Genomic DNA, 11,728 nt, shown 5'->3' on the forward strand with positions numbered 1-11,728 from the left:
TTTTGGTGATGTGTGACACTAAAACCAAGCATTATTGAAAAAATAAAATTAAATAAAAGAGCACTTTTATTTTCATTATTATCAAAAGGCAGGCATCTTTTTTTTTAATTTCAACTAAAGCTGCTCTAATATATTTAAAATTAATAAATAATTTTAATTAAAATTATTGATTAAAATTGACTTAATTTGATAAATATTATTGAAATAATTTTGCTCAGAATTATTATAATATAGAGATAATTTAGTGATTTTGATTAAAGTTGCAATATATTAGAGTAGCTTTTGGGATATTTTTGGAATATAAGTACCTTTTTGATATTTTTAAAAAATAAAGTGCTTTTTTAATTTTTTTTTAAATGGAACGCCTGATAATGAAATTAATAACGGTGGCTTTGATTTTCTTCTTAATGGTGTCATGACAACAACTTGATTAGTATTATTGAAAATATTTTAATTTTATTAAATTTAGTTGACCGATCTTTCCACAATCAACTGTACTAATGAGTCTGTAGGATACCAACTACTTTTTTTTATCACTCCCGTCGATTAATGTTCATGAAAAATTATGAAACATAAAGGACATTGGGCATGTTTAGTTGTCTAGAAAAAAAATGCAGTCATATGGTTAGATGCTCAAGAATCAAGAACCATCTTACATTGAGTAGAAGAATCAGTGACAATAGGACTAACAAAGAACTTACCACCATTGAGAGTCTGGCGAATCATCTCCTGAGCATCAGCATGCAAATGGAATAATCTTCTACAATTCTGTTCCGTCGTAATCAACTCAGCAGTCATGGTTGAGTAATGTGTCTTTGTAGTTGTAAAAATGGACTTACTCACATCCATCGGCGCGGGTATTAAAGCAAGCACTGGGCTAAGTTTTGCCACAATAATTTGAAAGTAAAATTAGCCTTGTCACTAGTGACTGCTGTGTGAGTTTACATTAAAAAAAAAAAGGTGCCAGGAATACACTAAGAACTAATGACTGAAGCAAAGCATAAACTGAACCGAACAAGTTTTCCAGACTACGCAAGTTATTTACTACCGTTGTGCACCTTAACCACTGGGGAATGATTCCCAACAGACCGTCATCTGCAACCAACTGTGACCAAATATTGGCTGCATCATGTCATCCTTCACTCTTTCAGATGCTAATCAACAATTTTAAAGTTATGGTGTCTATTTGTCGAGCTTACTTCCACTGTAGTTCATCCAAAGCTTGTCTGTGGATATCAGAGTCCCCTGCCGCGATGACATTAAAACCTGAAATAAGGTATGAGCCACCATACTGCTTAGGGCTTAGCTCACAAGGTACGAAAATCACAAAGCTGAAAATTTTGCAACTGTAAAGCCACCCACTATCGTGCTCCATACCAAAGTTAATGTTCGTGAGCCATTAGACTACGAGAAGTTCAGACTGACATGTGGATAATTGAGTTTCCAAAAAACTAGTAGTCAGATTCAGTCAAGCATTTCAAATTGCACGGACAGAGTATCAATGGAATGGTAACAGCAATTGCATCAGATCAAAGGAGCAAAATATGCACTTTATGAAATCAGACTAAATCAAACCCTGGAAAATAAAGAAGCCATACTTGATGGATGTGAATTGGGAGTGGCATGCCATTGAACCTTATGCCCTTTCCAATCAGTTATTGATCCTCCAGCGCCTTCTATTACAGGTACCAATGAGAGGACGTCATAGGGCTGATCATTGAGAAAATAAATGAGCAGAAAACATTGGAGATGTATTGTTCATAATAGTAGTAGTTTGTATTACAATTATTTTCAACATTCTTTACAAGATAAATATTGGAGTATGCATGGCATTCATATCGCTTGAAGTATGTTTAACAAAAGCACTAGATTCTTTGCTAGTTCAGAAACCTTCAATTTTATCAATTTACATGGAAAATTTTCACTGTCCAAAAGAAGGGGCAAGGCAAAACTTATGGTTTGTGGATTAGCAATCCACTTTGATCAAACCCACAAGGATACAAGTAAAAAAAATTATGCCCCGGGATATAACAGTTACTTGTTCACACATTGACAGGGGATGGTGTGTTGCACTCATGTCTGTGCAAACTTGTGACAGTAAATTCCATTAACCCCAACCATAAAATAACTTTGATTGATTGAAATTGCATATGACAATTAGACTCTTGAAAGAAAAAAATGTCAGGCTCGTAAGTACAGGGTTGTGAATGAAAATTTTCAAATGAAGTGACTATCCTACACTATTGAATACCAAAGAGAATTGTTGAGAACAGAAGTCTCACCTTAAGGCCGGACTCTATAACAAGATCGACAAATCCAGAAGCCAGTAAAGCATAAGCATAACAATCACATCCATATAGTGGAACTTTTACCTGGCATAAGATACATAAAAGAAAGTGTCCGTCACATGTATTCTATCTCATTGTTTGACAGAAATCTAGACATTAGTTTGAAAGTTAGTCATCTAATGAACAATTGAGTGTACTAGAGAATTACTATCTGACCTTATCTCTTACACGCCAAAATGCTTTTTCTGCATCCCCACTAAAGAGATGAGGACTTGTTGTGTACCTGAAAGAAGAAACAATATTGTGACACAAAGTATTGTCCCTTATAGTACCAAAGCTTTACATGCAGTTCTATATCTTAGTTGAATGTAAAATTGTTATTTCTCAAATATCATTATGCAAAGAGACTTATACAAGTAAGCTTGGGATAGTTTGCTGCATGCACGTGTTGAAGCTGCCTGTCCATTCATTGTTGTTCTTCTCCCATCGACTCCAACCCATCTTTCTCTTAAAATTGGTTGATCGATAATGCCAACAATCTGGAACAGTAGAGAGAAAACTTATGTGGAAGAAAAACTTTGGTTATACAGAATCATAATTGCAATAAATCAGAATATACAATTCTTGATGTATTTATTAATGAAACTAATTTTGATGTGTTCATTAGTGAAACCTTTAAACAACAATAAAAGAAAGATTGTGGATCATTTTGTAAAAGAACTTTGAGATACAACATTATATATAAGTTTGTTTCTTGCAAGGTGATAAAAGATCTGCAGTAGATAAGCATATCAGGATTGCTCTTCTATTCTCCTGTGTTTTCCAAATGTGTTCATGTTTCTTTCAGCAAGTCGCAGATTCCAGCAAGCAAACCTTCTATTATTGAGAAGTTTATGCAGATTCTAAATATGTGTGTTTGCAAAATCTTCTTCCATCAATCAGAAGATTCCATATACACTATCTTCACCAAGTGTTCGAGGGATCGCCATCGAGATGACTCAACTCATCAACCAGATGGTTTTCTTGGGAGTAGACCTTATATCATTGGTATATCAGTTGAGAAGTACCAAAAATTTCTTAAGTGGCAGACCTATCAAAGTACATTACTTCAGTTTGTGTCATCATTGTTTAATGAATCTATTTCTTTCACAACATACACTACTGGATCAAACAACTTAGATTATAGATTCAGGGGATCTCTGGGCACATGTCTGGTAACATCTCCCTTTTGTCTGGTCTTACACCACCATGCTATTCTGGCAGATTGGTTGCACTCATCAGTGAAGGATGTTGGCGTAGTCATTCCTACTTCATCTTTACCCCTTTCTCATGTATTCTTCTATATGCCCAAATTTCCTTTAAATTTATTCTTTGTAGCAAATTCATTAAATACTAAATTCTTCAATAACCTTTACCGCCCATTCAAGATTTAACCACAGGGAAAGTAATTGATAGAAGGCATGAATCTTGAGGATTCTATCAGTTTGCATTATCTAGTAGTTGAATCTTCTCGACTCCAAATCCATATTCACCTGGGCCATCCTAGCCTATAAAAACTGTAGAAAATGGTTCCAATTTGTCTAATTTTCAAAGTTTAAAATTTGGATGTTGCTAATTAGGAAAACGTATACAAAACTTCTCCTAATGCATTCTGATATTTTGGCTTATTCATATGCATTAACTTATTGGTACAAACATTTTAAACATCATAATAAATCAGAATGCTTCGTATCAATAAGTTAATACATATGATAAATTCTAAAAGTCAAATATAATTGGTTAAGCACAAGAATTTAGTTGGAAAGCCGAACTATCTTACTTTACTAGATTTGGCTCACTTGTTGCAAGTGTAAACAATAAATTCTTCAATGTTAAAAGTACATGATCATTGGGAAGCAACTCTAAGAAATCTTAAATATCTTAGGAATACCCGTGAAGAGGTCTCTTATACCATAATCATGGTCATCAACTGAATTTGGGGTATCCAGATGCAGATTGGGCAAGCACTCCCATATATGGGAGATTCACATCGGGATAATAATATTTTGGAAGAGCAAAAGGTAAAACCAATGTGGCTGGATTGACTGCAAAAGTTGACAATGAGCAATATCTACTACTCTATATGAGCTCATCTGGCTCAAACATTTAATGACAAAATTGAGTAATGCTCCTAAAGAGTCAATAAAGTTATATTATACGCTGCTTCTAATCCTATTAAGGATGAAACATAGTAACGTCAATGTCACTGTCTGAGAAAAAAGTGTAATCCCTTTTTCCTATAAACATAAATCCAAGTGATACAACCTAACTTAAATCAATCATATAATCTAATTGTACAAAACTTGCAATGAAGTTTTTTATATACACCACGTACAAGCTTAACATTCATTAACCTAGTAAAAACTCAAAAGAATGCATAAAATATACGTTCAAGACAGCATAAAATCCCTAGCATCTAATTAGATTTAGTGTAGTTCATCAGAAAATAAATTAGCATGATGGATACAAAACTGTAACAGAAGTGTACTGTCTATTTAGCCAGGCAAACTTGGTTGATTTCAGAGTATCCACATTACTTTGTATCCTATTAAAAGGAACTTTAACTCTTGTCATTTATCTTCAATCCTCATACTATGTGTTGGAATGAAGATTGAACAATTGTGAGAAAGGATTAAAAGTGACAAAAGATTGGAGCCTTAATAATTGTTGGTCATGCTAACCATACCAAAACCATAGAAACATGTAAATTCATTTATAATAGAACATATTCATTGACACATTGTAAAGGGAAATATATTAGGTAAAAGAAAATAAATAACTCCTAATGTATTATGAGTCATACAGGTTTCCCTTCGTGCAGAAGGGCAATGAGAGTACCAAACAAAGGCTTCCCTGCAAACCATAGTAAAGACAAAGCGATCAGCAGAGGCACTCCCAAGTTCTGATACACCTTTGAAGAAATAATTGACCAGCAAACTGATTAAGAAATTCACCCGTAATGAAGCTCTTAGTACCATCGATTGGGTCAAGAACCCAGACATAGTCAGCAGACTCCTCCTTGCATCTCCAACCATTCTCCTCCCCGAAACTGCACCAAACGTCTCCCATATCAATATCCCTCTTTTATTACTAGCTGGCAGAACAGAAGGAAAAAAAGCAAAGCTAGAAAAGGTGACTTCCTCACATAGCATGCCGAGGAAAGGTCTCCAATATGATTGAAACCATGGAATCCTCCGCCTCCCTATCCGCAATCGTCACCGGGCCTACGAATACAGAAGGCGGTACAAAATAAAGAAAATCGATGACGATCATATGGGCGAGAGATGCATACTGAGATCATCTTTGTCGATGATCGCGAAGCTCCGGCGGAAGTACTTTCGGAGCACGTCACCAGCAGCATCAGCGACCTTGTTGGCCACCTCCACAAACCGGTCCACCTCTTCCACCACCGCCATCCCCTTCGATGGCTCCGGTTCCCAGATCGGAGCACGCGAGGCGGCGATCGACGGGATTCTCCTCTTCGCCCCGGGACGGAGCCGAAGGAGAGGACAGGAGGCGAGACGAGAGGGGCTGTACTTTAGGTTCTGAGTCGGTGAGGAAGCGAAGCGGAGCTGGTGGGAAGGGGAAAAGCAGGATAGGTCACGGGCGGCGAAGCAAGAACCGGAGGAGGAGAGCAACATCGTGGCATCAGAGTTGAATAAAATTGAATCGACTGGCAACTCTTTCGCCTACTCCATTTTTATCACACTGAAGAAGAATACCATTTTTATATTAATTAATTAATTAATAATATCATTAATATTAGCCAACAAATAACGAAAATATTAAATTTACATCGATATTTTTATAAAAAAAAAGTTTCTTAAATATGTTTTATTTTTTTTTATCATGATATTTTGAAACTGTACTTTGGATCTAGTTAACAATTAAATATACTTAAATTTTATAACTATTTTTCTATTTGAATAGTATATTTAAAAAATATATTTTACAATGAAATTAATAAAGAATTATTCAGTTATAATATTTTTGAACACCGATATCAATCTCTCTGAAACAAATCAACAATTATCCCCATTTGGACGTAGCTGGGGATTGACCGCGGGTGTCTGGGTTAATCTCGATTTACCCACCATGGTCAAGGGAAACTATAGTGGATAAACTTTTTATAGTGATTGACTTCATGAGACGACTGAGATCAAAAAATCACTTATAATATTTTTGAACACCGATATCAATCTGTCTGAAACAAATCAACAATTACATAAGACCTGTTAACATTAATACACCATAATTAATTAATATGAAAAATGCTTTAAGGGTAAATCATAAAGCAACTTTCTAAATATAATGATTATATTACTCTTTATTGGTATTAATATAAGGATTATAGAAATAGGGTTGAGTATTAGATTTAAAATTAAAATTGAATCAAATTAATCAAAATTCAATCAATCAAATTTTTTTTAATTAACTGAATCGATCAATTTTTTAAATAAAAATCAAACAAATCAAACCGATAAAATATCGATTAATTTAATTTTCAACTGAATTAATTAAAATAATTAATTTTTTTTAAATATTATAAAAAATTTATTAATTAATTAAAAATTTATTATTTAGAATATTTATAAATTATTTTTTTATTTTAATTAATTTGATTTATTGGATTTAATTAAATAAAAAATTTTAAAACTTAAACTAAATCGAATTAACTATTTTTAAAAAAATAATTAAAATTTTAAAATAATGAAATTAAAATTTTAAATTCAACTTTGTCATTACAATTTATTTGATTTAATTTATAAGAATTTTTCTCAGCATAATCCTGAGAACTAGATTTATTATTATTTTTCATCGCCACCATATTTAATTGTTGTAATTAACGACGATCAATTCAAATTTCCTAATTTTATGGAACTTTCTAAATTTCAATTTAGAATTTTAATTTTAATTATTGACAATAAAATATAATTATATTTTTACTTTACTATTTTTGGCAACAAAAATTAAGAGCGATTTTTTTTGGTAACTGGAGAAAGAGAGGATTTTGATATTTTCCGCTACAGTTTTGTTTTTTCCTCCGTTTTAGCGCAACTTTAGCAGCGGCACGCCGGCGCTTCAAGTCCTGTATTGATCACTTTTTCTTTGGATTCTTTTGCATTGGGAAGGAACCCTACGGCGTTGCTCCTAGAAAGCGAGTGTTTCTGCTCTTCTTCTTGTTCCCGGCGTCGCTCTTCTACTGGTTCCGTCGTTTTTTGGAGAAATCTTGAGGATGAACGCAGCCAGGCCGCAGTTCTTCAAAGTTCTTTTGCCCGGCTTCTCTGATAAATTGGTACTTTCCTCTATATGTCTGCAATGTTGTATTGAGAAGAAGGAAAAACTCTATTTTTTCTTTAAAAAATAATTTCTGCAAAAGAGTTGTTTGTCCTCTTGCTTATGTTGCTTCTTTCTTAAGTTTCGATCATATTTGCACTAGGTTAGATGCTATCTGGGTTAAAAATCCTGCATTGGATTCTATCTAGATTTATTTGCGTCAACTAATCCTGATTCAAATCCTAGAGTTTGCGAAGGTTACCCATTCCGCTCCAAAATTCAGTTCCAGGTCTGTAAGTCCAAATCTTGCCCTAATTCTCCAATCTTATCCCCCCTTCAATTAGTTCAAATCAAAAACACTACTTGGAACCTTTAGAACCTTCCTATATGATCCTGTTAACTCTTGACATAAATACTTTTCTAAAGCAGATCTTTGGAGAAACTAGTTGTGAACTCCCTTTAAAGTTGGAGGTAGTAATAATTTTCCAAGTCAGCAGTACATTTTGAAAGTACTTAAGTAATCTATATCTCAAAATTGCTTTGGAAGTAATTTTGTGACCTTGGTGGAAGTGAGAAAGCTTTTCTTTTCAAGAAAAATAATGATAATATTACAAATTCTTATAATAATATACATTTAATTAAATTAAACTTCACTTTATATTTACATGATATATATATATATAAATTTTCATTTCATTTCATTAATATGCACTATGATTTAATATGTTATATGTTTTACTCTCTGAAAATATAGACATCTTAGTGATTAGTTTTTGTTATTATTTTAAAACTGTTACTTTGATTTTTTTTAGACATATTAATTTGCTGGTAAAATCTATTATTTTCGGTATATGATATAATGTTTACAGTGTAACTATTTGTTAAAGATATTCTTATATGTTAGAATGTTTGGAATGCGCTCTCCCACCTCTATCAGACCATCAGAAAAATTGCTTTTATCAAACATCTTATATAAGTCCCAAAGTTTTTCTCCCTGAAAAGCACTTTGCAAAAAACTTTTTTGAACTCGGCCTAAGTTTCTTGATCATAACTAAACTTTGTAATGAATTCCCCTTAAGTTATTCAGCTGAGGTTGAAGTCCTAAATTCTATTAGGAACTTTTGCATTCCAAACAAAGCTTGTACCTCAAACCCCTATGAGTCCTCTGGTCAAATATCTTTGCAAACATGACCCCTTTGATTACCTAATTCAGGACGTATATCGGCCAAACTCCTTTAAGTCATTGTGCCATACTTATGCTCTATCTTGAATCCCTTCGTTAAGTTGTCTGGTTGAGACTAGCTTGGCACATATCTAATCTTCCAGATTAGTTAAAGTCGAATTCTTATCAATCCTTTTAAGTTATCATGGATTTTGCCAAAATTAAATTTGAAGTATTAAATTTTGAAAACCCTAAATGGCTCCGCTCGAGCTATCTGTTTAATCAAATCCATATTCTGAAACTTTGTCTAAGTCTCCTTAAGCCATCCCATAAAACATAAACTACTCTCAAATCCCCCTGAACATTCTATAACTTTAAAAACTCAAAATTCCATTACAAGTTTGTAAATTTCAACCAATTGTCTCTATGATGGGGCATTTGGATCCTTTTTTATTCTTCCAAGTACATTCTCTTTGCATCCTTCTCAATGCAAAACATGAAACCTTAGAACATGATTCCAAAGTTTGAATGCCATATGTATGCTCTTAATCACAAGGGTAGTTATCTTTGTTTCCTATATGAGATGCCATACGCATACAAGCTTCTTAAATCAAAGGTATTTTAAGCAATTATGAGTAATTCATGACATAGAAACTTGTGCCTATCTAGAGTCAACAAAATATATAACTAATTATCATAGAATTTTTGAATCTTTGCCTAAATGTGGGGCTGGCCTTTTGATGATTAAACCAAAGCTTTATCTACGGAGGATATCATATATGGATGCAGTTAAGTTAGATTGGTTCGTGAGCTAGATTGATTAATGTTGATTGTCACATGCCACAGAAATAGAAACGAAGATACTAGGGATGGGTCTGGTGAGGTCCTAATCCATTACCAAAGTCCGCTTCTTGAAGCATGTGTTGATCGCAATTCAATTAAGGTATTTCTGATAACCTGTACGACTTATCTTTCCCCATGGTAATGGTGTAGTATATTGTACAAGAAATGCTGGTGTATCATGTCCCATTATGAGATTAGGCATTCCTTTGACTAGTGTGGTTGTGCCTTAAATACATGTATGGTTGATTGGATGCACTGATTTTATGACACTGGGTATTCAATGTTCGATGAGTGTCATTAATTGAAATTAGACATGTCCATCCTGGTTTTCAGCACTAGGAGCCAATCATGGAGGTTAACCCTATTATCTTTTAGGGCTTGCCAATGAAGAGGTAGAACTGAGCCTTTTCTCAACGCACAGACAGTAATCATTTGAACTCGATCCCGTCAGATTTGGATTTGGTTTTAGATTATATTGAGTGTTACAAGATCCTATGTTTTGATTCAAGCTTTGCATTGTATAAAGGGTCTATCAAGGCTTGATGAGTTGGTGCTAGAAGATGCTTTTATGTTTTATGTTTAGTTATTACTAGGGTTGATCACTTTGTTTCTGCATACTGATCATATTATGTAGATGAATTAATCAATACTCATAGAGGGAAAAATCTTCAGTAAATACCAATGTTTTGACATGAGATGAATTGTTATCTTGCAGTTAATCCCTCATGAATTCACCAAGCACCTTGCAAACTTGGATCACTGTCGGAAGGCGACAATTCTAAGCCCCTTGGGCAAATGCTGGCACGTTGACCTCCTCAAGTGTAACGACAGCAACTTATACTTCACAACTGGTTGGAAGGCATTCACTCAAGCCCACGACTTCATAGTGGGCTTGTTCTTGGTGTTCCGCTATGAAGGCAACATGGTCTTTACCATCAAGGTCTTTGATTTGAATGGTTGCCTCAAGGAGTATAATTATTACCCCATTAGATACTCAGACCAGAACATTGACAACGTTTCAAAGAGTAAGTAAATTTTTAATTCAGTCTGTCCCAACAATCTCTTAGTTACTAAACTAATTGTTGCAATGCTTCGAAGAACGTGACAAGGAAGAAGATGACACTGATTGTGACGCCATTGAAGTAAAACAAGAGATGCTATCCGAAATTCCTCAACATCCATTATGGGAAAAGAGCAAACAACCAGCTGAATTCCATAAGATAATCAAGCCATACAATCTCAACTATAACAAAATGGTAAATTCCCTAGAATGTTACATTGATTGATTGAGAAATATTTTGATCTCTTTAATACAATCCAGTGTGTGCCAAAACGCTTTTGCACGTACCATGGTCTCATAGACAAACAAAGGATTACACTGAAAGACTCAAAAGGGAGGTCATGGCTTATCGAGTTTCACCCTGGTACTAAAGAGAACCATTTAAGAAATGGGTGGGAGGAGTTCAGCAAGGCAAACAATTTGAAATTAGGAGATCGATGCATCTTCCAGTTTATATCAAAGAGTGAGATGTTTGTTAAAGTAGTGAAATGCAGAAAACTTTGACATGGTTACTATCTTTTCTTTTCTTTTCTTCTTTTTTTTCCCCCACGTTTTTTTGCCTAATATGCTTTTGAATGATCTCTTCCCATGTAAATTCATCTTCTTTTATTTGTAATAGGTAGGCTGTTTTTGTTTCATAATCCTAGGGTTGTAATTGATAGGATTGTAAATAAGTCAAGTTTTATGGTGTTTAAATTTTTTTATAAGATAATCTAGTCAAGTCAGTTGAGCTGTTGAAATGATTGTTCAAATTTAGATTGGTGTCTTTTTTATGAATTTGAGTTTAGTTCATTTAGATGTTATCAAGTTCTTAATTTAAATTTGTTTGATTATTTAAAATTTTTATTGTTTTATTGATGAAATAATTCACAATTTTATTTGTAAATATTATTCATAAATATTTGAGTTGAATATATATGTATTTAAATTTATTTATTTAGTTTAATAAATTATTTAATATTATTTATTTAATTAATTTTATGAGTATGGAACAAATATAAATAAATTTTTATTAAATTTATTTATGAATATTTAATTTATTTACTGCCTTAGTAATTG

At 33.4% G+C, this 11,728-nt stretch overlaps 2 protein-coding genes across 2 annotated transcripts; one reads left to right on the forward strand and one right to left on the reverse strand.

Moving 5' to 3' along the window:
• Positions 1–867: 867 nt before the first annotated feature.
• LOC141835905 (bifunctional phosphatase IMPL2, chloroplastic) lies at positions 868–5,996 on the reverse strand. Its single transcript, XM_074723303.1, has 9 exons — positions 5,620–5,996; positions 5,473–5,551; positions 5,282–5,376; positions 5,131–5,180; positions 2,703–2,827; positions 2,505–2,571; positions 2,283–2,372; positions 1,599–1,710; positions 868–1,266 (listed from the first exon to the last, which is right to left on the reverse strand). Exons 1-9 carry the CDS (start codon positions 5,966–5,968, stop codon positions 1,196–1,198), a joined length of 1,038 nt encoding a protein of 345 aa, XP_074579404.1. The 5' UTR covers positions 5,969–5,996; the 3' UTR covers positions 868–1,195.
• A 1,542-nt stretch (positions 5,997–7,538) lies between these two features.
• LOC141835666 (putative B3 domain-containing protein Os04g0347400) lies at positions 7,539–11,287 on the forward strand. The gene is made up of 4 exons (XM_074723036.1): positions 7,539–7,623; positions 10,325–10,634; positions 10,708–10,865; positions 10,931–11,287. Exons 1-4 carry the CDS (start codon positions 7,564–7,566, stop codon positions 11,171–11,173), a joined length of 771 nt encoding a protein of 256 aa, XP_074579137.1. The 5' UTR covers positions 7,539–7,563; the 3' UTR covers positions 11,174–11,287.
• The last annotated feature ends 441 nt before the right edge of the window (positions 11,288–11,728 follow it).

The sequence above is a fragment of the Curcuma longa genome, chromosome 10, assembly GCF_044706935.1.
Source record: "Curcuma longa cultivar G26 ecotype Majalengka, Jawa Barat chromosome 10, ITB_CL_G26_1.1, whole genome shotgun sequence".
NCBI lineage: Eukaryota > Viridiplantae > Streptophyta > Magnoliopsida > Zingiberales > Zingiberaceae > Curcuma > Curcuma longa.

Bases quoted from the DNA above. Each gene is read 5' to 3' on its own strand.
- LOC141835666 (XM_074723036.1), top strand. From the start codon at position 7,564: ATGAACGCAGCCAGGCCGCAGTTCTTCAAAGTTCTTTTGCCCGGCTTC. The intron at 7,624-10,324 runs GTACTTTCCTCT...GTTATCTTGCAG, and splicing joins CCGGCTTCTCTGATAAATTG to TTAATCCCTCATGAATTCAC. The intron at 10,635-10,707 runs GTAAGTAAATTT...AATGCTTCGAAG, and splicing joins CATTGACAACGTTTCAAAGA to AACGTGACAAGGAAGAAGAT.
- LOC141835905 (XM_074723303.1), bottom strand. From the start codon at position 5,968: ATGTTGCTCTCCTCCTCCGGTTCTTGCTTCGCCGCCCGTGACCTATCC. The intron at 2,828-5,130 runs GTATGACTCATA...CTACTGTTCCAG, and splicing joins TTCTGCACGAAGGGAAACCT to ATTGTTGGCATTATCGATCA. The intron at 1,267-1,598 runs GTATGGCTTCTT...ACCTTATTTCAG, and splicing joins TCCCAATTCACATCCATCAA to GTTTTAATGTCATCGCGGCA.